Raw genomic sequence first — 25,620 nt, 5'->3', positions numbered from 1 at the left:
CTTGGAGCCACTGATCTTTCATATCTATGGCTGGAGTTCCTTGCTTTATGATGATGATGGTCTCATGATCCGTTCCTAAAGGGAAGGTCAAAGCCGAAGCTAAGGAGGCATAGGTAGATTATCTTGGATTTTATCCTCGTTCACTTCTTAAACTCTCCTTCGTCCTGTCCTTCTCGTTTTCTTCTTATAAAGGAGCTGGAAATCCCCGGTCAAATGGACAAATCTAAAGTGCAAGCCTATCAAAGAAAGTGCTACCTAGATTCATAGGTTGGCTCTATGAATAGCTTATCCTTTCAAAGAGCTTATTCTCTTATTCTCTTCCGAGACAACAATTTTGAACCGATTCGTGCTAATACAGGAAAAAGCCAAGTAGCGGATAAGATCCCAACAGCTATTATTCCAACAATAGTAAGAGCTAATATGAAGACAAGAGCGGTTACGTGAACAACGGTTATTCCTGTATTCTCTTTCGTCGAAGCGGATTCATCTTCAATTGCACAAAGCAACCTTTTCTTTAAAAAAGAAAAAAATCGAGTTGCAACCTCAAAGGCAAATGCCTATTCCTATTATAGCACCAGCTCATTCCCTTCCCCATGTGGATTCTAAACCTTGCCTTAGTGCAAGAAGTGACTTGCGTGCCTTACCTTATCCTATTGCAACTACTACTGTTTAATAAGGTAATGCTAAAAAAAAACAATCTAGTGCTCATTGGGGTTCTAGATAGTCTGATTAGTGTGAATCCTACTCCTTTCCTTCTTCTCTCCCTCTCTCCATACTGGCAATCGACGGATAAGAAGGTAAGACACGACGGTAATCCGCATCAACTAACAGTTTTTATTCCCCTTCTCTTCCTCAACAGGTTTGCTCAAAGCTCCTTCTATCCATCGATTCAAGGATTGCCTTCATTCATTCTGCTCATGGATATCTTCTACTATTGATTAAACCTCCTATTGCTCTTAGATTCAAGCATAACGTAAACCTTGTCCTATTCCATGCTTCTGATTTAATTCCTTGAAATCTTCCACCAGCAGTGGATTCATTCTTCCTAAGAGCAGCGGATGAAGTAAGACCTTATTTTGTAAGACCATGGTAGATGATAATGGGATAGTGTGGTGATCTAATGTGCGAAGAGATAAACACCGGAGACGAATATGCAAGGGTAAAATGGATGGAGAATCTCAATCGATAAAAAGTGGGGGTATTCAGGGCAATGCTCCCCCTAGGATTCAGTGTATTAGGTACCGGATAAGCAAAAGTGTTTCTATGATGAGTAAGTTAAATCGTGGAAATCCAAAACATAATCGGGTCTATCTCTAGAACACCGATACTAGTCCCCTACGAGGTCCCGGTGGAGAAATCGCTTAATCTCAACACCTCACACCACATATGACTGCAAAGCACTCTAGGGATTCCAAACTGTGTATCCAATTCCTAAAGATTAATCCAACCCTAATTCCGCGAAGGATCCTAACCCCTACAAAGTCCCAGCGAGAAATCGAGCAATCTCACGCCTCCCACCAAATATGGTTGCATAGAGCTTAGGGAATGGAGATAGAATACACCAATCGGAGGGAAAGGGGACACTTCACCTGTCTCACGACTCACCCTCTCAACCCTCTTAAATCTTGAGGTTCTAACCCTAATGGAGATCTCTCTCCCACCAAGGCAACAAATCATGCAAACCAAATAACCATAAGATCAATAAGGCAAGCAAGCATTAAACAATCAAGAATGAAACTTAATCAAACTCAGATTAAATATAAACACTAAGCAAATCCACAAAAGATGAGAATCCTAGGGTTCACAAGCCCAAATACCCTCTAGAGTTTTAGCTCTCCATGGAGCAACATACAAAACACACCATCAATGAATGAAAGTACATTAAAACCATAGAAATAAACCCCCTTATATATGAACTGATGGCCTTGATGGAAAGCTTCGACGTCTTGAAGGACCCACTCCGAAGCTAGGTTCACCGGTGGCTTCCTTGATGCTATGACGTAGGAGGAATCGATCAAAGTTGGTGACGAGCGCCTCCAAAAGCCGCAAAGACCTCCTCTCCAAACCCTAGCAGTCTCACCCCTCAAGAGCCGCACAAAAGATGAGAAAGAATATGGCAAAACGGCTATTTATAGGCCTTAGATCACGCCTGTCACGTGTCCTCACGCGCCCATGTGGATTTTCCACGCGGCGGCGTGGAGTGCAGAAATTTCCCACGCGGGCGCGTGAATGCAATTTTGCTACGAGGGTTCAACAGATGAAATTGCTACGATGACTTTTCACAAAAACACGATCCGAATACTCTTTTCTTAAGGCCACATGTCCGGGCACACGTCCATGTGGTAGGCTATAAAACTTTTCTTTATCGACGTATCTTTGAGAGGTCTTGCAATCTTCACAAAGAGAAGGAATATGAAGATGTGGCTGCCTTTGTGCCCTCCCAAATAGTGAATTGACTTGAATCTTCTTGGAGGTTGGCACACATCTCCACGTTTATGAACTGCTCTCGTGTCTTGATCCTTGAATTGAACAAGAACTCGCAACATTGTGTCTTTATAGCCTATCTTTGCTTCCTTTTTACTCTTCAAGGCATTCACAACCTATATGCATAAAAGAACACCAAATACACAATATGAGACATAAACCACAGTAAAAATGATGCTCAATGCATGTAAAACATATATAAAAATATGTCTACTCAAGCACTTATCAGTAGATAAGTTCATTGCTTTAAAAAATGTCAGTTACTAGTAGCATTCCAGGGACAGGGCAATAAGCTAAGCTCCTTGCTTTGGATAGTTGGAAGCCGTGAAGGCTTGGGCATGAAATGAAAATAAGACTTGAAGCCGTTGGCAAGGACATGCTAATGAGATGCTTTCATCGACATTTTGAAGCCGTTGGAACCCACATTGGTCTATCAATCCCTTTCTTTTGAAAAAGGGCTTTCAACTAGAGTGGAAGCGGGTGGCATTCCCTTATTTTATTTGTATTTGAGATAGTTTCATCGTCGTTTGCTGTCTTTGCTCTGTTAATTTCTGATTCCGCGGCGCGCCTTTATACTATATTACTTTATATTATATTAATAGGGCCTCTCTCAAAAGATTGATTCTAGGATAGCTTGTTCTGGACTTCCCTATTGGTTCTACAGAGGCAGGCGTTCAAAACCCTTTGAAGAATACGGCGCCCCAGGGGGCATAAAAGAATCTATCTTTTGCCAATCAAAAGGGCTAGGGTGGGAATAGATAAGTAAGCTAAGCGTGGCCCTACCAAAGAGGTGGGTTGGTTTAATGACCCTTCTTGATCGGTGATTCCGTTCGGCCAAGCCAGCTATCGAAAAGAGCCCACCTCGGACTGAGAGATACATCAAGGACAGGAAGGTTGGATAGCTCCTTTTACGGGATGACTAGTTCAGCCACGTAATCCATCCCTAAAACTGTAACTCGATCAAAGGATGTAAGGAAAGCCCCCTACTAAGCGAGCTAGAAGCTAAAGTGAATCTATTTTGGCATATTCTTCTTCTTGCCTTGTCGACATTGAACGATAGAAGTACCTCGCTTCCTTCCTTGTCTACTAGACCCATACTCATATTACAAATGTGTTCACCAGACACCGGCCCTGACTTTGACTGTGCACCTGGCCCATTTGCTTTGACTAGGAATGATTGACCGGGAATGAAAGACTCCATCTCTGACTTTGACCCGTCCCTTGCTTTGACTTTGCTACCTTGTGCTTTGACCGGCTACGAAGGAGTCCATTGCTTGCTTTTACTTTGAATCCCATCCCTCGCTTTCACTCACCCCCATATATCATGTCGAATAGATAGATTCACTGACCAGATACAAATACGAGTACAAGAGCAAGATTGATTGACAAATAAAAGGATAAGAAAGACATGCTGAACAGAAAGACATTGCCGAAGCCCTCAAACGGCAACCTCTCCATGTCCTTTTGACCCTGCCCCATATGTTCACCAGACAATATCACACAACACAGATCGACCCCTCAATCGCCGGAAGCCCGACCGCATTCAATCATTAATCTGCCTTCGGGCTAGGAAATGCCCCTGGCTTATACAGAAACCAAAGAAAAAGAATGAGATTAACCAAAAAGAATGTAACGAGAGCCGAAAAGACATGCTCCGACGAGAGCCATTACGAGCTATCAGGTAAGGTGGAGGCCAACTAGCCCTAAGCTCGCTAGCGGACTACTGATCTACTTTTTGATCCAGTTTTCGCTAAAAAAAAAATTAATCCTATGAAAAAGAATTCATCACAGAGCATCCGTCTAGACTCTAACCGCGCGCTACTAGCTGGCCAACTCCCTCCACCAGCGCACCCTCAATGCTACGTCCACTCTACCGCGCTGACGAAACTCCATCCACTAGCTGCCTTACCGCTTCCGGCATTCCTGCTTCCAACCAGCCTAAGCGTGATAGCTGCACCCAGAGCAAGCAACTTGGATAGAAACATCATTAAGAAAGATAAGGCATAGGGCCCTGACTCAATGCCCGGGTGAACATGCATTCTTTTATCTACAGTACACGGTAGACTGAAAACCAACCAAATCGGAAGCGGAATCATCTCGGAGCAGTGGCAAGCATCAGAAAGAGCCAGCTTTAGACATAAGGTATGAGAATCAACATAGTACCTGCCGGCCCTAACTTCCCCACCTACTGGTCTGACATCGCATTCTGACAAGGAATAGAGATTGGTTACCACTGGGGTTTTAGCAACTTACTAAGAGAAGGGGCTTGGTCTATAACCAGACTCTGAAGCCGCAGCTGAAGAAGCTAAATCAGAAGCCGTTTCAGGCACATCAATCGACACAGACTCTGAAGCGGAATCAGAAGCAACCGGTCCTGGATAAAATACAGTAGATATAGCAGGACTTTCTTTTCTCAGGTTCGATTTTGGCAGATAGTGATTGATGGCAGTTCATGCGTCTTGTCCGGTGTCTAATATCCTTCGACGCGGAAGGGTCGAGTGCTCATCGAAACAAAGATGTTTTGGTCGAGTTGATTCCATCTCCTTTCCCCCACTCCCCGCCCCAGCTTCTTTTTTTCGCATGCCACATGAGAGTCACCCATTTATCTTTCCGCTAACACCTGATTTGATTCGTAGGTCTTATATCCGAGACAAGGTTCCAGGAGTCCTTCAAAAAAACGGAATCAGATCCTGGGGCCCAATTTTTTGGAAAGGAGGATGAACTTAACACAGGGGCCCAAGGTTCACTTCTTCTGTTTCCTTAACAACTGCAGGGGGTCGTTTTTCTCAAACCTCTTTCAGCGATCATTTTCTTTGCAAAACAGTTTTCTTTATACCTTGAGAGGGCAATCCTCGCCATCATTTTTTTTCTGATGGCACATGCACTAAAAAAGCTTGCAAAACCTTTGTTTTGATTTCTTGAAAAATTGAAAGATTTCTTTATTTCAAACAATCAGTTGAGAAGAAGAGGGGGAGGAAGATCCTCCTTCAGCCTTCAGCGGGCCCCCTGTTAGTTAGATCCTGTTTTTTTTTTAAGCCAGAAGCCTTAAGAGATAGGGGCTGGTGGTCCTCTGACTGATGCTTCAGTAGCTTGTGGGGTCGCGTGCCATCTCCTAGGCCCTTCTCACTCAAGCTCAACCATAACTTATTTTATCTTCCTCTTATTTACTTTACCGCTTTTTCGATTTTTCTTATATTGAGAAGGTAAACAGCTGTAGCGACTGCTTCTGCCTTTTGAAGCCCTGGCACCTTTTAACATAAACCTTGCCATTTCAACGATGGTCCTATTCTTGCACTCTGATACACTATTTTGTTGAGGGGTGTAGCCAGCTTCAAATTTACGCTTAATTCCATTCATCAACCAATAATGAAAAAATGAATTCGATCGATGTGAACTCACCACTCTTTAAAGCTGCCGGACCTCTTACCTATACTTCTCTTACGGTTGAGAATTGTCGAACTTAGCAAAGGGATTCATGATTGAAAGAAATTTCATAGTTTTTTCTTTGTTCTTTTTCATAACTATTTTTATTTTTCTTTGATTTTGGAAAAAGAATTTTTTCCCCTAACGAAATGGATTTGAAGGAGAGGCGGAGTGTGGAAGTAAAAAAGATCTCAAAAAAATGTTTTGACTTCAAAAAAAATTTCTACCGCTAAAGCACTTCACTCAGAGCTGCAACAACCGTGAACTCATCAAGGTAGGTTTTTTTTTTTGACTGGCTGCAAAGGATTGTTCTCCCCTCGGGTCCTAAGCAGCGGGTTCCTGCTTCAGTATGGGGTCCGGCGATCAGGATAGCCTTAAGGGAGAATCTTTCTTTGGCAGCTGCCGTGGTTGCAAAGCTCTATCACGGGCTCAATGAGTTTAGTAGGCGGGCGAAGGACTAGTCCCAGGTAGTTAGCAGCGAGGCTCCACATGTCTGGATTCCCACTTGGCTTCTTCAACTGTGGATCTGGGAAAGATTCCCCAAGTTAGGGCCAGAGCCTCAGGTCTTGACTGGGTAAACTAGTCGCCTAAGAATGAAACTAAACTATATTGAAGGAAACTGAAGAAGCCCAAGAACATAACTGAGGTGCTGCAAGCTGATCCTACGTTGGCCTGGAGAGTCACAGAGTTCACTACTCATGGTGAACGAATTAAGCATCTTGAGCCTAGGTGAACATCACAGAATATGTTGAACGAGACAATTCTTCATGGTTATCTGATGAGACCCGCAGACATCGCAAAGGACTGGGCTGTCACAGCGGAAGCAGACATTGTAGTGGGACTGATAAACATGGACCGCTCTGCTGTAACTGCTCCATCGTCAGAGTCCGATCACCAGAAGAATAACTAAGTCGAGGGTAAGGCATGTGAGCCTTGTGATATGCAGGAGCTTCATCAGCACCTGCGGCAGCAACATACGATCGAACACCAGATCTGCACTATAGGGAAGGTGCCATCAAGATTCCTTGGGTGCTTAGGGCAAGTATGCTTAGTCAGTTAAGGATTGGGAAAGGGACATGACAGGCCTACTAAAAGAGGTATATACAGTTCGGGAAAGAGATCCAGTTAGGGAAAGGTTAGGAATGTCACTTTTTTTTATAGGGTAGTAGATATTTTATATCCAATACCTAGTAAGATATTTTCTAGTTCTTGTCCTTTCCTCTTCTTGTGTGAGGTCAGCTTGTTTTAGGTCAACAAGTGAATAAGTTTCTATATCACTTGAAGATAGGGAATTGATATCTCATCAAATTACTGGGAAAAGGACACGCCGGATGGATGTCTTCTGCGTTTTAGGGAGCAGGAAGGAGAGAGTCAACATATAACAAAAAAAAAGCAGAGTTAAGGGAAGCGACCAAGTCGGTTGTTTGAAGGAACTCTGTGTTGAGAGACCTCTCATTTCCATCAAAAATTACGATTTATTTTTAAAGCTTCACTCACTGGCTTTTCTATCTAATTCCCAATCAATATGAACTGGGATGAAAGAAGAGGTCAGTCAATGCAGAAGGAACTTTACTACGGACTCTGAGCAAAATATATGATATCTTATATATAAGATTGGGATACCATGTCTCAGGGAGACAATTGACAATGGAAGGCTTCTTTATAGCTGAAAGTTTCCGGAAAGTTGGTTAGACCGAACCGCTAAACCAAAGACCGGGGGTTAAGCCCTCACTTCATTAGATTAGCTTCATATAATAGAAGAAAACCCATTCTTTTCCCGGCCAAAGGCAGGAACCATCAAACCTTAGCCTCAATTTCCATGTGGGTGCATCAATGTATTCCCATGGGGTGCATGTCTTTGCCGGCCTATGCGTTTGCTGACCTAAAAAAGGGTCGCGTAGGTATGCGCCAAACGAGTACCAATCACTATGAGCCATGAATCCGTTTTTTAGTTTGTTAACTTCAATCCTTAAAAGTCCTTTTTGCTTTCGTGGTCTTGAACAGAAGGGTGGGTTGGTTATATACTCTAATGCGCCTTCCTTCTTCGAACCTTTTGGTATGTATTGCCCCTAACTATATATCAGATCCACCGGACGATAAAGTCAATTCCGCACTGCTGCTGAGTCGTCGGACTTATCCACCTCAGGCATTCTTTGAATTTCCGTTTTTGAATTGCGTTGGGGGAAATCTACCAAAGCTAGGCAGATAGATAGACTCCTTTCCTGCTGCTAGGGAGAGCATGAAACTAAATCAAATGATTGATTTTTCACCAGCGCCCCTTTTTTTTGCGGGTACTAAGAGTCCTCTCACTACCAACCAGCAGACATCATAATCTGGCTGGGTCTTGCCGGTATCAACAACGAGAAAAAACAACCAAATGGAAACAGCAACTAACTATGGCTCTTGTCCCAGACAACGTCCTAGGCGTAGGGGAGATCAGAGCAACAGGGAAGGCCTAGACGACGACGCCCGTCCTGGGCTGCAGTAAGTAGATCGAGAGGTCGTTCCGCCCCTTGTCCCCGAAAATGGGTAATATGTTCTCATACAATGAATGTTGCTCCAACTTTCTTCTAGAGGGCCTAGCTGGCGAGCGATCCCAGTCTGCGGCAGAGAACAAGACAGCAAGCGAGCGTACCTTTGTTCGCTTCTTCTCCACCAAGCACGGAAGTTTAAGGATAACTGTAGGTCGGTGGCTACCTAAGGAAACTCCGATTCGATCCGCCCCCCGGCTGGGAGGCATCTACCTCATCCCGATCACAAGGAGAGGTTCACCATGATGGGGGGTAAGGTACTTTCATTCGATCCGTTCCAGAAAGAATGAAATGCATAGGGGACCATCCATTATTTTGCGGCATGCTCCTTAGATTTACGGATTCGCAGGGGGCTGTTCGACCTACTTAGTTGACTGACAATGACAAAGGCTTGCGAAAACAAAGTAGCGCCTTTTTAAATTGAATCTTTAGTAGTCTATCAGTGGTGCGAAGCGGCTTTTCCCCGGGGAGCGAAAGGTTATACCTTAGTAAAGTAAAGCGAACAGCGGTTCTTCTATGTAGTGCCCCCCTTTTACTAAAAGAAAAATTAAGGTCGAGCTAAGTGACTTTTGCGTAGCGTAGTAGAATGAAAGGCTACGCACCGACGCTCTCTTATCTATAAGCCTAAGCGTCTTCGCTAACTCGCTCGCCTACTATTTCTTTCTTTTTAGTAGGCGAGGCTAGGCTAACTCAGCCGCTGACTTCGACTGTACAGTAGTGGGCTTTCGTCGGCTTTTCTTTTTTTTATTACCCTTTCTCATGTTCTTTCATTCATCAAGTAGGCGAACCTAGGGGTCCTTAGTAGCGTTGACAAAGAAGAACAGCCGGTTAAAAGACAGCTATAATATTGAAGATATAGGCCAGCTTGACAAGCTACCTTTCCTCTTGATCTGAGGTGCGAAGAGAAAGATCTCTTTTTTATGACTTCCACTTCTCGATCCCGGCCCGGAAAAGTGACCGACCAGGGCCCTCTTGATGAAAGAAAGGGTTTATGAGCCCTAGCCCTGTAAGCCCACACCTGTGTAGAGTAGATCGTTCAACACCTGCGGCACAAACCTTTTTTGACCAATTGGTCCGTCTATCATAGGCGACCGAACGGCCGCCCCCCTAATTACTAGACCAACCCGCTATAATAATTCCATAAACACCTAGCGAAGATATGGCAAACAAATAAAGTAGCCCTATGTTCGGATCTGACAATACCATACAATAATCAAATGGTACAACGGCCCAAGCGACCAGACTTAACATAAATGTAGCCACAGGAGCCATTCTAAAAAGGGATAAATTAGCACTACTTGGTGAAATAGGTTCTTTTAGAATCAATTTCGAACCATCTGCTAGAGGTTGTAACAATCCGAACGATCCCACTACATCAGGACCCTTTCGACGTTGCACAAAAGCCATTACTTTACGTTCAGCTAGCACTAAAAAGGCTACTCCTAGTAGAAGTGGTAGAATTAAACCAAGTATTTCCGCTGGAACAGCAATGTACGTTTTAGATTTTCTATTCACTCATGATCGGGCCTGACCTGGTCGACCCGATCATGATATTTCACTTATGATCTGGCCTGGTCGACCCAATCATGATATTGACGGATGGGACCTTTTCTCGAAAACTCCGGATCCCGCTTTTTTTTGAAGATGGTGCATTAACGAATCCTGTTATGTTACTTCGAATGGAATCTCCACTCTGCTCTCACTTGACTGAGCTTATGCTCAGTCAAGGGATTTCCTTCTAACTAGTGGCTGAGAGTAAGCAATCCCCCTTCATTCAACAGATTTGTGGTTGAGTCATTAGGGTCGGGGAATCTTTGTTCTTCCTTTTTGCATTTCCGCTGCCTGCGTTTTTTTCTTCGTGTCCGTCCGTATCGAAAAGCTGGTCAACACCAGCTGTAATGGTTGAAAATAGGGGGCTAACCGACGACCCCCTAATCAAGCTTTGTTCGATAAAGCAAACAAACGATTTCGTTCCGACAACTTCGAACCATCTCAACCCCTATCGCCGATCAACCGACGATCGATCGGGGGGGCTGGTTGGGAAAGGGGTGATTAGCGGAGAAAGGAATCGCTGAGAGATAGATTCTACTCTTTGGTCAGGACGAATGAGTGGCTGTGAAGCATGCTCCGGAGGAGGTCAAATTGAGCCTTCCCCGAGTCAGTCCAGTCAGAAAGGGGAGAGCCCGCAGTCTAGACTGCATCTCGGGAGTTTGAAGACCATCCCATTTCAAAAATACAAGCAGGTATCTAACCTTTTCTTCCGGAAAATCCAATCCCTGTTTTGTCTTTTTTTGCATCAATTTTTCGTGAATTTCAACTTTTTCATTTTTTCCGACCATTATATTTTTTAAAAGCGCATTGTTTTGATGCAAAAAAGAACCTCTCCAGTCGGGGAAGGCATGAGATATTTACCTAAACCAGTAGGTCCTTGAGCAGATCCCACGTTAGCCCCAAGACGTTGGTCTCTAACTAGAAAAGTCAATGCTTGAGCTTGAGAAGCTACTGGCCCGGTGGGCCCATCAAACTCAGCTGTATTATTTAACCAGATAAAATAACAAGTGATGAAACCAAAGACATATAAAACACCTAAACTATAAGACAAGTAAGCCTCTCCAGCCCATAGAAATGCATGGCGAGCCCATGCAAAGGGTTTGGTTAAGATATGCCAAATTCCGCCAAGTATACAAATGGAACCTAACCATACATGCCCTCCAATTTGATCTTCTAAATCGTCCACACTAACAATCCAACCTTCTCCCCCAAAAGGGGATTTTAGTAAATAACCAAATATAAGGCTTGGGCTAACTCTTTTTTCCTTTGTCTCGAACTTAGTGAAGAACTCAATTCTCTCTATCCAACAAAAAAGTGGGGCTGCACCCCAGTTATACACTCCCTTCGTTCTAAGAACCCTTGTAGATTCTGAACTTCGTTTGCGAAGGAACCGTACTTTTGACGGGTCAGCCCTTTTTTATGCGCCACTTTACCCAGGATGGAAAATGAGCTTTGCTCTTCTAGGTGCTGGGGAGCTCCCGCGGTTCGCGAGAAGGAAAAAAATGACTAATCTTTTTGTTGCATCCGGCACAAATAAAAAAAGAGAGCTTCGTCTATCGATGAGCAGTGATTGAGGGAGCTCTTGGCATTGCTTTGTTTTTCCTCTCCTTTCCCATCAACGAGTTCCGATCCTTTTGTTCGAAATTTCTTCGTTCATACCGAACCGCTTGCAGAATCAAATCCTGTTCCACAAGATCCTATATTAGCTATACATCCTCCTTGCATTTATGCTGGAAATGTAGCCAGTGCTATCGGCTTTGTCTTATGTATATCAAAAATGATGAATGGGATTGTGGCACTCCACTCGCTGCCAATGTGGAAGGATGCCGCCGAAAAGAATGGAACGCTGCTTCACTCTTCTGTATGCGTCGGATCCCATATAAGAAGCTCGCCCTTTACGCGATTATTCAAACATTTTGTGGGCGCAAAATACGCACCTGCTCTATTGTTGTGTAGGAATAGAAGCCTACTCATCTTGCTTCAGCGACGCTTTTTGCCTTATCTTCGCTCTAGACAGGAGAGCTAATGGACACGTGAGGGAGCAGGCGAAGCGTGTCATTCGTAATGGATAGAAAGAGACCACTACTTTGCCTCTTTGTTGGACCACCGGCGCAAACACAGTGGTCTCTAACCAGGACTAGGAACCAATTCGAATTTGGATCTTAACATGTCAGTTGTTTTTAATCGTAGGCATCTCGCCAGGAAGTTGGTGGACTCATCATGAATTAGGTCGAGATGGCTGGTGGTTTCTGGATCCCGTGTAAAATGCCTCTTTTATGCCTCAGGTATTAGCCACAGCTCATATTCATTCAGTAATTCTACCCCTTCTTCATTCTTGGACCTCGCTTCTTAATATTTTGACTCTTCCATGCTGTGTCTCAGGAACCTCTTCAATACGGTCCGGATTGCTAGCTCCTGTTCATAGTTCTGCTACAGATGATACACGAGGAAGATTTTTATGTCGGTTCTTCCTTCTAATTAAAAGCATATTGATAAGTGCTTGTGCGATATGAATGCGAAGTGTTCATTCCTTATGTTGAGAATTACTTTTCTCAGGTTTTTACACGAATATGTGTGTTTTTATGTTACTTTTATGCAGGTAGGGTTGTTAGGCCGAGTATGAAAGAAATAGGCCAATGTGGATCATAATGCACCTATTTTGGAGGAAATCTTGCTAAGGTTCAAACGCGAAGACATAGGTCAGGTGTGAGATGCTAGAGTGTGTGCCAACCTCCTCTAATTCGAGTAAGCACATCCATTTGGAGGGGCACAAAGGCAGTCACACTCGAGCATTCCGATTTATGCACATAAAAACGAGAGCTCCACCAACATGTATATCATTGAAGAAGCAATTGATTCACGACATAAACGTGTGCTCGTTTGTGTTACCCCGATGAAAATATGGAATTGGGAAGTTATTCAGGTCAAAGACTATAGAATAGCACAGTAGCAACTACTGTACCAGTACTGTTCACAGTCGGCTGAGAAATTAGAGAAACAGAGAATCCACACGGGTATGTGGAAATTATCCATGACCGTGTGGAAATTCCGCACGGGTGCGTGTACCATCCACGCCGGTGGAGTCGCTCGATTCGACCCTATTTAAAAGCCGATTCAGCCCGATTTTTGGTATTCTTTTCTTCATCTTTACCCCAACTTGAGACAGGGCTTCGGCTAGGGTTTTGAGCGGTATTGGCTAGGTTTTTGGAGAGGTTCTACGGCTCTGACATCGCGCGTCATTTGGAAGAAGGTCATTGGGAGAGCTTTCGTCGGCATCGATCGGGTGAGGTGTATCCTAGGCCGGACAAAGGATCCCTTGCGACGAGTAGAGGACTCTCCACAAGACCATCGACACGACCATAGAGGAGATTTCTTTATGGATTCATTGCTTTTACATTCAATTTCTTTGATTGTACTTAGCTCCATGGAGAGCTAAACCCCTAGTGGGTACTTGGGTGATTGTGAACCCTAGGATGTATTCGTTTCGTTGAACTTCTTTATTATGCTTTCAATAAATTGATGTTTATTGTTAGTTCTAACCTTGAATGCTTGATTGTATGAACATTTCCCCTAGAGTGACACTAGGGGTTGAGAGTTCTTGTTGGTAACCTTGTGAGTGAGTGACAAACCACGAGCGTTCGACAAAGCTAGGTTGGAGAGGGTTGAGAGGGTGAGTCGAGAGGTATAGGACCGTCCCCTTTCCCCTCCGATGTGATAGATTCGACCTCCGTTCCTTGAGTTCTTTGCGGCCATAATAGAGTGAATGGTCTAAGGGATGGATCTCCGCTGGGGCTTAGTTGCGCGTGTAATGGAGTGAAGCGTTGAGGGGATCTTAGTATCTAGGGCTTAATTGTGGTTATGGACCTTCCGCCTAGACCAAAGGGTTAGGGCTATAATTAGGAAGAGATTTATCACCTGGAATCCCTAGAGCTCATTGTAACTTTATTCGAAAAGTGCGAGGTTGAGAGGTTATTTAATCTCTCCTCCGGGACATGAATAGAGTTAGGCATAGTTGACCTTAGATTTGGGACTATGTATGTAAGGATTTCCACGACTCACCATTGCATTGATTAGGAAGCATAATAGAGAGTTCTTGCACTTGAAGCGATTATCCTAGGGTGAAGCATCATCCGAGTACCCCATCTTTATCGATTACCTTACCTCCTCCTTACTTTTTGCTCTCTTACTTGTTGCTTTTTAATTGTTGAGAATTGAATCATTGTCACACTTATCATTGTTGATATTCCACATAGCTAAGAATCAAATTAAGTGTTTTTTTACTCCCTACTCCCTCGTGGATTTGATACCCGCTCACCCGGGATTATTACTTCGACAAACCCGTGCACTTGTGGGATATACGCAGAGGATCTTGTCAAGTTTTTGGCGCCGTTGCTCGGGAGCTAGGCGTTTAGAGATACTTTGCACTTTGTTTTTCTTAGCTATTTTACCACACATTCTAATTAATATCTTCTTATTCTATCATCGTTCGATTGTCTTTTTCTTTCTTTTTTTGGTGCAGCTCCGGGGTTATGACCCGAGGGAATCCATCAATATTGATTGAAGGAGACCCCGAGCTTGAACGCATACAATTAGAAGAAAAGGGAAAGAACTCAGGGCAAGAACAGCATAATCTAGCTGATTTGGAAGTAGAAGGATCTGAAAACATGGCAGAACAAAATGAGCAATAACGAACACTATCCGATTATGACAGACCTTCAATGTTGGGGACACAATCGAGTATCGTACGTCCCCCAATTACAGCTCCGAACTTTGAGCTAAAGCCGGCATTCATCCATATGCTCGCAGTGAGCCCACACAATTCAACGGTTTGGCCGATGAGGGATCCCAACAGATCACATGAGAGCTTCCTCGAGGTGTGTGACATCTGTGAAGATAAATGGTGTGACGGATGATGCCATCAAATTGAGAGCCTTCCCATTTTCCTTAAAGGGGAGAGCAAAGCAGTGGCTACACTCATTACCTAGAGTATTAATCACTAAATGGGAGCAGATGGTAGAAGCTTTTCTAGCCCATTATTTCCCTCCCGGAAAATCAGCAAAGCTTATGAATGAGATCTCATCCTTTGTGCAGTTGGAATTGAAGTCTATATTTGAGACATGGGAAAGGTTCAAGGAATTCCTGCGAAAGTGTCCGCAACACGGATTCCCGAGTGGATGATTGTTCAAACCTTCTACAATGGTTTGAACCCGAGTACAAAGGCAACTCTTGGATGCGGCGCGAAGGTACCTTAGGTAGCAAGACCCCGATGAGGCTCGTCAATTGATTGAGGAAATGGGGTTAAATAGCTACTAGTGGAACGCTAGGGAGAAAAAGGTGGCCGGTCTCCATGAAATTGATGTGGTAACTTCATTGGCGGCCCAAGTGGAGAGTTTGAGTAAGAAGCTAGATCTTATAGCTTCGAATAGAGTTGCGGCTGTGACCAATTGCACCGGTTGTGGTGGAGGACATGCTCCCTCTGATTGCCCAATCGTCATTGGTGATGTTTGTTCAGTTGAGAACGTTGACTTTGTAGGTAATGGCATGAGACCTCAAGGGAATCCAACAAAAACACCTACAATTCACTTTGGAAGAATCATCCCAATTTTTCATGGAGTAATCAAGGCCCATAGAACACCATGGGGCCATCGGGTTTCCAACAACTTCAACAAGCCCCTCAAGTGGAAAACAGAAGTTCAGGCTTGGAAACCCGAATGACGGATTTGGAGAAGCACTTGGCTAGATTTGTTCAATCGGCAAATACAAGGTTTGAATCAGTCGAGGCTACACTTTGCAATCACACCGCCTCCTTGCACAACCTTGAAAATTAGGTGGGGCAAATTGCGAAATCTCTCTCCGAAAGGTCACATGGAAGTTTACCAAGAACACAGAAACCAATCCTAGAGAACATGTGAAGGCGATCACTTTGAGAAGTGGTCATGAGGTTGAAGGGAGGCTTCCGAGTGAAAAGCTGAAAGAACACGCACCCGAGGTTGTAGAGGTTGAGGAGGGAGTAAACAAAGAGAAAGAGGTGGCATCCCCACCATTCAAGCCAAGAATCCCTTACCCCTCTAGATTGAAGAATGACCAAGGGGATGAACAGTATAAGAAGTTCTCGAGTTCTGTTCAAGCAACTCCACATCAATATTCCTTTTGTAGAGGCATTGGCTCAAATGCCTAAGTAAGCGAAGTTCCTGAAAGACCTATTGACCAACAAAAGAAAATTGGAGGAGAGTGCTTTAGTGGTGCTAGATGCTTCATGCTCGGCAGTGTTGAAAAGAACATGCCAAACAAGAAGAAAGACCCGGGAAGCTTCATCATTCCGTGTAACATCGGCAACTTAGGTGAGGAAATGGCATTGGCGGATTCAGGGGCAAGTATCAACGTCATGCAATATAATTTCTTCCAAAATCTAGTCTTAGGAGAGACTAGGCCTACTCGGATGACTTTACAATTGGCGGACCGAATGGTACGACATTCGAGAGGCATCATTGAAGACGTGCTTGTCAAGATGGATAAGTACATTTTTCCGGTGGACTTTGTAGTGCTAGATGTCGATGAGGATGCGGACGTACCCTTGATACTTCAGAGACCGTTCTTGCAGACTTCCAAAGCATTGATTGACATGGATGGCAGAGAGCTCACATTGAGAGTTGGAGATGACAAGCTCACATACGGCCTTGCTGAAGCCATGCGGCATTCTCTTGATTTAGATGACACTTTATACTTTCTAGACACTACTGATGAACTTGTTGATGAATATGTGCAGGAAATGTTGAACCCGGATCCATATGAAGGTTTGTTCGACCAAGAGGTTAGCAATGAAGAAGTAATGATGCTTGGTTCGACTGAATGCGGACGTACCCTTGATACTTGGGAGACCGTTCTTGCAGACTTCTAAAGCATTGATTGACATGGACGGCGGAGAGCTCACATTGAGAGTTGGAGATGACAAGCTCACATACGGCCTTGCTTGAAGCCATGCGGCATTCTCTTGATTTCGATGACACTTTTATACTTTCTAGACACTACCGATGAGCTTGTTGATGAATATGTGCGGAAATGCTCGAACCCGGATCCATATGAAGGTTTGTTCGACCAAGAGGAGAGCAATGAAGAAGTAATGATGCTTTGTTTCGACTGAGAAGAAACATCTACCCCGGGGATCTTGAAGACGGTGTCTCGAAAAATGAAGAGGGCTCGGAGAAGCCACCGAAAACGCTCAAAGATTGTTGGAGACGTACATGAGCCAAGGAAGTTGGACGAACCATTGCTAAGTGGTCTGAAGCCTGAGAGTACACCCTCTACCCTTAAAAGACTTTGCTCATCATGCTTTCAAGCCATGGGTAAGAGGGCAACATTCATTTATGAACTCCCGTGAGGTAAGAAAGATACGTCAAGCTTAGTGATGTTAAACAAGCGCTTCTTGGGAGGCAACCCAAGTGTTTATTGTTCTCGCACCTTTTAGTTTAGTTTGTTTTCATGAATAAACTGTTAAGTGTTGGTGTTTCAATTTTTAAGTGCTTGTGCTGCGATTTTGTTGTGGGTTTTTAAAAGAACTCATTGTGAGGTTTGTTGAGAGTTGGTGAAGTTTGGTCGTTTGAGTTCTATTTCGTGTTTTTATCTGGTAAATTTTGCATAATATAGCAGTGCTCCCGAGTGTGTAAACATGTTCGAATAGTTTTGCGAGCCTCGCATGTTTTTCTAAGTCATCCGAGAAAACACACGCGGGCAGTGGAATTTCCAGCGCCCTGCGGGTGTATACTCGCGAGCTCATCCGGAGAAGGCACAAGGGCGTACGGGCTGCCCACGTGAGCGCACCATGTAACCACTCGACGCCGAGTGGGTAATTTCCCGATGGGCGGTGAACTCCTGCAGAGTTGGGCAGATTTTCCCAAGAACACACAGGGGTGTGGACTCACCCCTGTGGGTAACCTTGTGAACCACACACGGGAGTGGGTACTTCGCACGCCCGTGCAAATCTCTGCAGGTGTTCCTTCCATCCCGAGAAAAACAGGGCGGCTCGCTGCCCTCGTGAGTTGAGCATGTAAATGTCCACGCTCGTGGGGAATTTCCGCACGGGAGTATGTAAGACTTGATAGTTTTCTCGGATGTCCACGGAAGCCATAGGGGCGGCATCGCCTCGTGGGTCCGTGCACGGGCGTGGGTAATTTCTCGGATGCCCGTGGGAGAGCGAGTAGAGTCAAAGGAGCGTTTTCTCGAGAAAGCACAGGGACGTGTGTACGTCCCTGTGGCGCTCTCGAAGTGAGGCGCACGGGCATTGGTAATTTCCACACGCTCGTGGGGATACACAGAATTCAAAGAGATGCGATTTTCTCCTTAAAAACCTTGTGATCCTTCTCATTCTTCATCTCCAGTCACCGGAAAATGGTTATTGATCATCTTTCCGACCCTTCATCACTGTTAGGAGGAATTTTCTTCGGAAATCTTACCGAATTTCAGAAGTTTTCATATTCATCTCTTCGGTGACCTTTTTATCCTCTTTTCTTCGCCAATTATGGTTTTTCACGGATTAAATACTTTGAAATGCGAATTTTCATGCATGATGGATGTGTAGTAAGCATTTAGAAGTGGTTTTAAATTGAATTGTTAAGATTTGTTGTGCACCCGTGCGGGAGTTTCACGCTCTGCAGATCCACATGGGCGTGGATAATTTCCATAGGCCCGTGTGGAATTCTGCAGTATATTGCTTCTGAGATTTTTTATTATTTTCTTCTTTTGCACTGTAGATATGGCACCTCGCGTGAAGAAGAACAAGGTGAAGCGCCTCAGACTCACCTCACCCGAGACGATACCTGTGGAATTCTCGAACCCCGAGCATCAGGCTCACTTCGAGAGATTTTCAGCACTTGGGTTTGGTAAGACTTGCTTCGCGGATGTACAAGTGCTTCGAGATATTCAGCAGGGTGACGAGGTAATTAATGAGATTGATGAGATGCTGGCAGTGGGAAGCTGGTGGAGGCTACCAACAATTAGTGAGCCAACTTACCGCGCACTAACGCTAGAGGTTTTAGCGTCCTTTGATTTTCGATTACTGCATGGGAGAGTTGATACTATAGAGGCGATACAGTTTCAGGCATTCAAACATCCATTCTCCATGAGCGTCACTGAGTTTTCGATTAGGACGGGCTATACGATGTCGCTTATACAGGTACCATGGGGTATCGCCGACTACTAGTAGACTTTTCAATGTTAGTCACTCCATATCATGCGTACAGGATTTTGTGTGGACGTGGGGAGTACGAACCGGGATTGTCGAAGGCCTCTAGTTTGTCCCGGTTCAGTTACAGATATATACACGCAGTCATCAAGCAGGTCCGTGATGTGTCGAAAAGGATAACACGACCCGCTTTGACCAGCCGGATCTCGTCTTATACTTCATGGCCCGCAATGTGCCACTTCACTTAGGGTGCATTCTAGCAGACGTTTTGTAGTACCGGGGTCATTCGACGAGAGTGGGTCTACTATTTGCTGGTCCTTATATCACAAGACTCATTCTGGGAATGGGTTTGGGTAACGCTCTATGTGGTGCTGAGAGGACAGTTGTGCCCACTCCTCTCATGCGCTCGATATGATCGTGACGATGCGGTTGGTACTGAGGTTTGGGCTGTGGGTTTATATTCTCACCACAGCCTACCGCTGAGATCACCGAGAGCGAAGGAGATACTCACGGGGGTTGTCCAAAGAACTCCTCCATCTTCTCAGAGCACCGGGTACTCGAGCCTATGACCGTATTGAGAGGCTCGGAGACCCGATGTTAGAGAGATTTGGACTCGAGATAGCGGAGCTCCGTGCTATGCAGCCACTCAAGACACGATCTTATCGCCCGATTCGACTTCATTCGAGATCTCCCGAGACCTGCATCCCTCGGCCTCCCCGCACCTCCATCCTCGACCCCAAAGACCGGAGGATTCCACTATATGCCACCTCAGCAGCAGCAGCAGCACAGGAGGCCGAGAGTGACTCCGACACTTAACTTTTTATTTCCTTGCGTGCATTTTACTTTATTCTATTTTCTTTTTTTAAGACTTGTTCACTCAGAAAGGATTTTTCCTTCTAAGTTTATGTTATGTTGCATTTACCGAGTTGTATTCATTGCTTCATCTTTTTATGCACTCGAGTTATTTTTTTTGTTTTTTTCTTGAGCTTCACCCGAACACCCCTCGTATGCGTGCAGATGGTCTTGTCATCTTGGGAATTGAGACTTAGTCATGGGCACGGCCAAGGTGCTTTCACGCACTTGGCCATGTGAGCTTCACAACCCTGTTGGAACACTACTCCCAAAGTGAATTAGCTTCATCAAACGCAACACTAGGAGTCGGGGAGTATTGTTTTGATTGCTTCTCCCACATCTATTTTTTTAATGATATATTTTGAGTGAGCTTGCATGTGTACATTGAGGATAATGTACAACTTAAGTGTGGGGGAGTTTCATAATGCGCATATCTTTTCTATTGTTCTTGATTGATATATGCTCACATAGCCAATGGAAGTTCACCTTAGTTGCAATGATTATATTCTTAAGTCTAGGAGAATTGTTAACATTGAATGTTTTCATGCTCTAGTTCTTGCTTGAATTTTTTTAGGAATTTTTTTGCCCGATTTAGACTTAGTGCACTACTCACTCTCGAACTCTATTGGAAACTCATGTTCGATGTTAAAGGGACTAGTTAGGTTTTACTCTTTTGCTAAATTCATGAAAAATGAAAAAGAAGGAACAAAATAGGTTTATTGTTTATTTGTATTTGTTGGGTGGAAAGAGCTACCATCTATGAAGTATGAAGCTACTCTCACGAGTCGGATACCGCTTATGCCCTAATGAGAGAAAGAGCTATCTCATAGGATGAGTGAAAGCTACCACTGGTAGAAAGAGCTACCACCCTCGAAAAGTGTGAATGCCACCTTAGCCGCCGCTTTGGAAAGGGCTACCTTAGAGAATGTGTGAAGCTACTACCATCTTTTTAAAAAATTTTTTTGTCACTTTTGTAGATAAATAAGTCCCTTATACTTAGAACTTTGAGGAGTATACTTTTGGGTTGTTTTTGAGTGAGTTCGACACATACACAAAAATTCGGGTTTGTTGTCCTTTTTATTCAAGTTTTTTTAGGTAGAGCATTGATTTTTTTCATCTTTAGTGTTGAGATTTTCCTTACTTGTAGAATACTTTCTTTTTATGCCCTCGTGAACCTAAGGCCAAGCACTTTCAATATTTTCTTCATTGATGCACGTATCGTTTTAATGTTTGCTTGAGGACAAGCAAAAAGCTTAAGTGTGGGGGAGTTTGATAAGTGCTTGTGCGATATGAATGCAAAGTGTTCATTCCTTATGTTGAGCATTACTTTTCTCAGGTTTTTAGACTAATATGTGTGTTTTTATGTTACTTTTTATGCAGTAGGGTTGTGAGGCTCGAGTATGAAGGAAATAGGCCAATGTGGATCATAATGCACCTATTTTGGAGGAAATCTTGCTAAGGTTCAAACGCCAAGACATAGGTCGTGTGAGATGCTAAAGTGTGTGCCAACCTCCTCGAATTCGAGTGAGCACATCCATTTGGAGGGGCACAAAGGCAGTCACAATCGAGCATTCCGATTTATGCACATAAGAATGAGGGGTCCACCAACATGTATATTATTGAAGAAGCAAGTGATTCACGACGTAAACATGTGCCCGTTTGCATTACCCCGATGAAAATACGGAATTGGGAAGTTATTCAGGTCAAAGATCGAGAATAGCACAAAGAGTAACCATCGTGAGCAAGATCTGCTCACACTGGCCGAGAAATTAGAGAACAGAGAATCCACACGGGCGTGTGGAAATTATCCACGGCCGTGTGGAAATTCCGCGACGGGCGCTGTACCATCCACGCCTGTGGGTCGCCCGATTCCACCTCTATTTAAAGCCGATTCAGCCCTCGATTTTGGTATTCTTTTCTCCATCTTTTCCCCAACTTGAGATAGGGCTTCGGCTAGGGTTTTGTGGGGTATTGGCTAGGTTTTTGGAGAGGTTCTATGGCTCCAACATCTCGCGTCATTTGGAAGAAGGTTATTGGGAGTGCTTTCATCGGCATTGATTCGGCGAGGTGTATCCTAGGTCGGATAATGGATCCCTTATGCATGAGTAGAGGACTCTCCACAAGACCATCAACACGACCATCAAGGGGTTTCTTTATGGATTCATTGCTTTTTACATTCGATTTCTTTGATTGTACTTAGCTCCATGGAGAGCTAAACCCCTAGTGGTTACTTGGGTGATTGTGAACCCTAGGATGTATTTGTTTCATTGAACTTCTTTAATATGCTTTCAATAAATTGATGTTTATTGTGAGTTCCAACCTTGAATGCTTGATTGTAAGAACATTTCCCCAAGAGTGACACTAGGGTTGAGATTTCTTGTTGGTAACCTTGTGAGTGAGTGACACACCACGAGCTGCTAGACAAAAGCTAGGTTGGAGAGGGTTGAGAGGGTGAGTCCAGAGGTACAGGAGCGCCCCTTTCCCTCCGACGTGATAGATTCTACCTCCGCCTCGAGTTCTTTGTGGCCATAATAGAGTGAATGGTCTAGGGGATAAATCTCCGTTGGGGCTTAGTTGCGCGTGCAACGGAGTGAAGCGCTGAGGGATCTTAGTATCTAGGGCTTAATTATGGTTAGGGACCTTTCACTGTGCCAAAAGGGTTAGGTCTATAATTAGGGAAGAGATTTATCACCCTGAATCCCTAGAGCTCATTGCAACTTTATTCGAAAAGTGAGGTTGAGAGGTTATTTAATCTCTCCTCCGGGACATGAATAGAGTTAGGCATAGTTGACCTTAGATTTGGGACTATGTATGTAAGGATTTCCACAACTCACCATTGCATTGATTAGGAAGCATAATAGAGAGTTCTTGCACTTGAAGCGATTATCCTAGGTGAAGCATCATCCGAGTACCCCATCTTTATCAATTGCCTCACCTCTTCCTTACTTTTGCTCTCTTACTTGTTGCTTTTAATTGTTGAGAATTAAATCATTGTCACACTTATCATTGTTGATATTCCACATAGCTAAGAATCAAATTAAGTGTCTTTACTCCCTAATCCTTGTGGATTCGATACCCGCTCACCCGGGATTATTTCTTCGACAAACTCGTGGACTTGCGGGATATACGCAAGGGGATCTTGTCACATATCTATGAATCTTTTCTACTAGATGAAGCAGCAGGCATAGGTCTGTAGAACATATAGAAAAGTGATGGTTGTGGCGCGAAGTACTCTTCTGAACCTACGTCACTCGACTCGCGCACAACCCCGTCCCATTATGTTATGGAAGAATTTAGCCAATTGCTCGGCTCCAAAAACAAGTGCAGAATTGGTCACTGGATTTTTGTCCTCGTCCGTAGTGCTTCGAAGTCACCGTCAGCGTGGTCGAATGTAGATCAGCCTACGACGTAAGCCTTTGATTGATCAAGATATTATTTTTACACTTTGAAGATGGTCAAGGTAGCTTGCTTCCAAGCCACCGCATCTAAATACGTATGTAGTCCTTTGTGCCGGTAGCAAAAAAATAGTGGCATATGCAATCAAGCTTCACCAAGCAATCAAGTAGTCCAAAGAGCTGTAAAGCTAGCGAGTAAGGGAAGTGAGCAAGCAAGCGGTAGTAAAGGATACGGCTTTAAGCTGTGAAGTTGCTGTGGCAGCTGTGCCCAAGAGGGAAGAGCCGTCCAATCCGGCCACCGTGATAGGAAAACGATAGCTGTAGCTCGCCCCAATAGGGAAAAGGGAACCCTTTCCAAGACCTCATACCTCCAAAGCGTACTCAAAGAGTGTAGGAGCAAACTCTATTGGAAGAGGTACAGGGGGAAAGGTCTGGGGAATCTCTATGCGTGAGGGTTGCCTTGAAAAAAGATGAGAGGTTGGAACTCCTTCTCTATCCTACATATCTGAAGCTCGCAACCTATCAATGGGTTGAAAAAAGGGACGGGACAAGGATATACCAAATAAAAGCCTTCTCGAGAGACTCTTCGTGTATTTTGTAGTTGAAGATTTAGTGACTTTCCCAAATAAACCATATCTATACAAACATTATAATATCATGACCACCCGCTCGCCTCTCATGATTAGGTCCTCGTGTACGCTGCCGCTATGGAAATGAATCCTTCTTTTAGCTCTCATCATTGGTCAGTTCCCGTCACTCAACCTCAATAAGAAGATCCTCTTATTCTTATTGAGTGAGTTATTGACTTATTTGATTCGATTAGCTTAGTCTTTTACCCAAATGGAAGAAATGGCTTTTTTTTATGCGTATGCTCCTACACCAGTTACTACAACAGACTGATTTTTTATTGATTTCCTGAATTTGGTTCTTGTTAATACTACCTATTAGTGGCGCTAGGAAATTCGGTTGTTTAAACTGAGGCAATGAAATTGTTGTGATGGACGTTTTGGCTATTCCCTTTGCTTGTCTTCCTGGTCCATGGACTCGCTTTCTCTCTTGATTAAAGTTTCGAGATGAGTTGATTATGCCCGGTGCGTATGCCGATTAAGGTTAACAGTGCCTCTGACTACCCCTATCTCTAAAGGGGCTTATGTGGCTGGTCTCGCTGACTTAACCGCTGATAGGCTTTCATTCTCATATAGATCTCAAGCAATTTCTTTTTTTTATTCTATTCTATGTAAGGATGGAAGATATTGGGTTTCGCCATCCCCATAGCCGAAAGCCTGATCTACTCTCTCTAGTCATTGACTCGGTCAGCTTTGACTCTGTCTATTGAATGAGAATCCCCCTTCTCCAACAATGTGCAGAACTGAGTTAATTGGAAGGAATCTTTGATAGAACTTATCTAAGAGTCGTGCATTGATGTAGCGTGTGGAAAGTGAACATGTTCTTGCACTGATATAAAGACATAGATCAAGGGCAAGGGCTTGACACAGAGATTCCCAGCTTTGAATCGTGACGCTTCTGTGGTCATTCCAATCGCTTGACAAAGGGCTCCATTCTCTAAGGCCTATCTCTGGGATGCCCCCTATCACAATTTTGCTTGACCTTGCTCTAAGAATTCACCCTATCAATCCTTGTCACCCTAGGTTGCCTCAGTCTCATTTGTCTTCATTTTCTATTCCATAATGCAATCAGTCTCATTCAGATGGATACCACTTTCTGAACAAGCTCAATCTCACTTGAGTTCTTGGTCTTCCGGAAAGGAGGGTCTTGGTCTTCCAATTCGTCAACAAGTAGTGATAAGTGCTTGTGTGATATGAATGCGAAGCATTCTTTCCTTATGTTGAGCATTACTTTTCTCGGGTTTTACACTAATATGTGTTGTTTCAATGTTACTTTCGTACAGGTAGGGTTGTGAGGCCGAGTGATAAATGCTTGAGTAGACATATTTTTATATATGTTTTACATGGATTGAGCATCATTTTTACTATGGTTTATGTCTCATATTGTGTATTTGGTGTTCTTTTATGCATATAGGTTGTGAATGCCTTGAAGAGTAAAAAGGAAGCAATGATAGGCTATAAAGACACAATGTTGGGAGTTCTTGTTCAATTCAAGGACCAAGACACGAGAGCAGTTCATAAACGTGGAGATGTGTGCCAACTTCCAAGAAGATTCAAGTCAATTCACCATTTGGAAGGGC

The 25,620-nt window shown here is 43.9% G+C and overlaps 2 protein-coding genes, 1 non-coding gene and 2 pseudogenes across 3 annotated transcripts; 2 read left to right on the top strand and 3 right to left on the bottom strand.

The window, feature by feature from the left end:
- Nucleotides 1–7,678: 7,678 nt before the first annotated feature.
- Nucleotides 7,679–8,829, top strand: LOC120255109 (annotated as a pseudogene).
- A 361-nt stretch (nucleotides 8,830–9,190) lies between these two features.
- LOC120255108 (NADH-ubiquinone oxidoreductase chain 1-like) lies at nucleotides 9,191–10,123 on the bottom strand. Its single transcript, XM_039263002.1, has one exon. The coding sequence runs from the start codon at nucleotides 9,843–9,845 to the stop codon at nucleotides 9,546–9,548; it is 300 nt and encodes a 99-aa protein (XP_039118936.1). The 5' UTR covers nucleotides 9,846–10,123; the 3' UTR covers nucleotides 9,191–9,545.
- A 411-nt stretch (nucleotides 10,124–10,534) lies between these two features.
- LOC120255111 (photosystem II CP43 reaction center protein-like) lies at nucleotides 10,535–11,714 on the bottom strand. The gene is made up of 3 exons (XM_039263003.1): nucleotides 11,654–11,714; nucleotides 10,819–10,967; nucleotides 10,535–10,714 (listed from the first exon to the last, which is right to left on the bottom strand). Exons 1-3 carry the CDS (start codon nucleotides 11,712–11,714, stop codon nucleotides 10,535–10,537), a joined length of 390 nt encoding a protein of 129 aa, XP_039118937.1.
- A 339-nt stretch (nucleotides 11,715–12,053) lies between these two features.
- On the top strand, nucleotides 12,054–23,414 carry LOC120255112 (annotated as a pseudogene).
- On the bottom strand, nucleotides 15,048–15,154 carry LOC120255113. Its single transcript, XR_005534908.1, has one exon. It is a non-coding gene; the product is annotated as a small nucleolar RNA R71 (small nucleolar RNA).
- Nucleotides 23,415–25,620: the final 2,206 nt, after the last annotated feature.

Source organism: Dioscorea cayenensis, unplaced genomic scaffold (assembly GCF_009730915.1).
Source record: "Dioscorea cayenensis subsp. rotundata cultivar TDr96_F1 unplaced genomic scaffold, TDr96_F1_v2_PseudoChromosome.rev07_lg8_w22 25.fasta BLBR01000846.1, whole genome shotgun sequence".
Taxonomy (NCBI): domain Eukaryota; kingdom Viridiplantae; phylum Streptophyta; class Magnoliopsida; order Dioscoreales; family Dioscoreaceae; genus Dioscorea; species Dioscorea cayenensis.
The sequence above is the reverse complement of the archived record's forward strand: the minus strand, read 5'-3'. Positions and strand labels throughout refer to the sequence as shown.

Excerpts from the sequence above, each read along its gene's own strand:
- LOC120255108 (XM_039263002.1), bottom strand. The coding sequence starts at position 9,845 with ATGGCTTTTGTGCAACGTCGAAAGGGTCCTGATGTAGTGGGATCGTTC.
- LOC120255111 (XM_039263003.1), bottom strand. The coding sequence starts at position 11,714 with ATGCAAGGAGGATGTATAGCTAATATAGGATCTTGTGGAACAGGATTT. Across the intron at positions 10,968-11,653 it reads AGGATTTGATTCTGCAAGCG|CTGAGTTTGATGGGCCCACC; the intron begins GTTCGGTATGAA and ends TAAATAATACAG. Across the intron at positions 10,715-10,818 it reads TGCCTTCCCCGACTGGAGAG|GGATTGGATTTTCCGGAAGA; the intron begins GTTCTTTTTTGC and ends AAGACAAAACAG.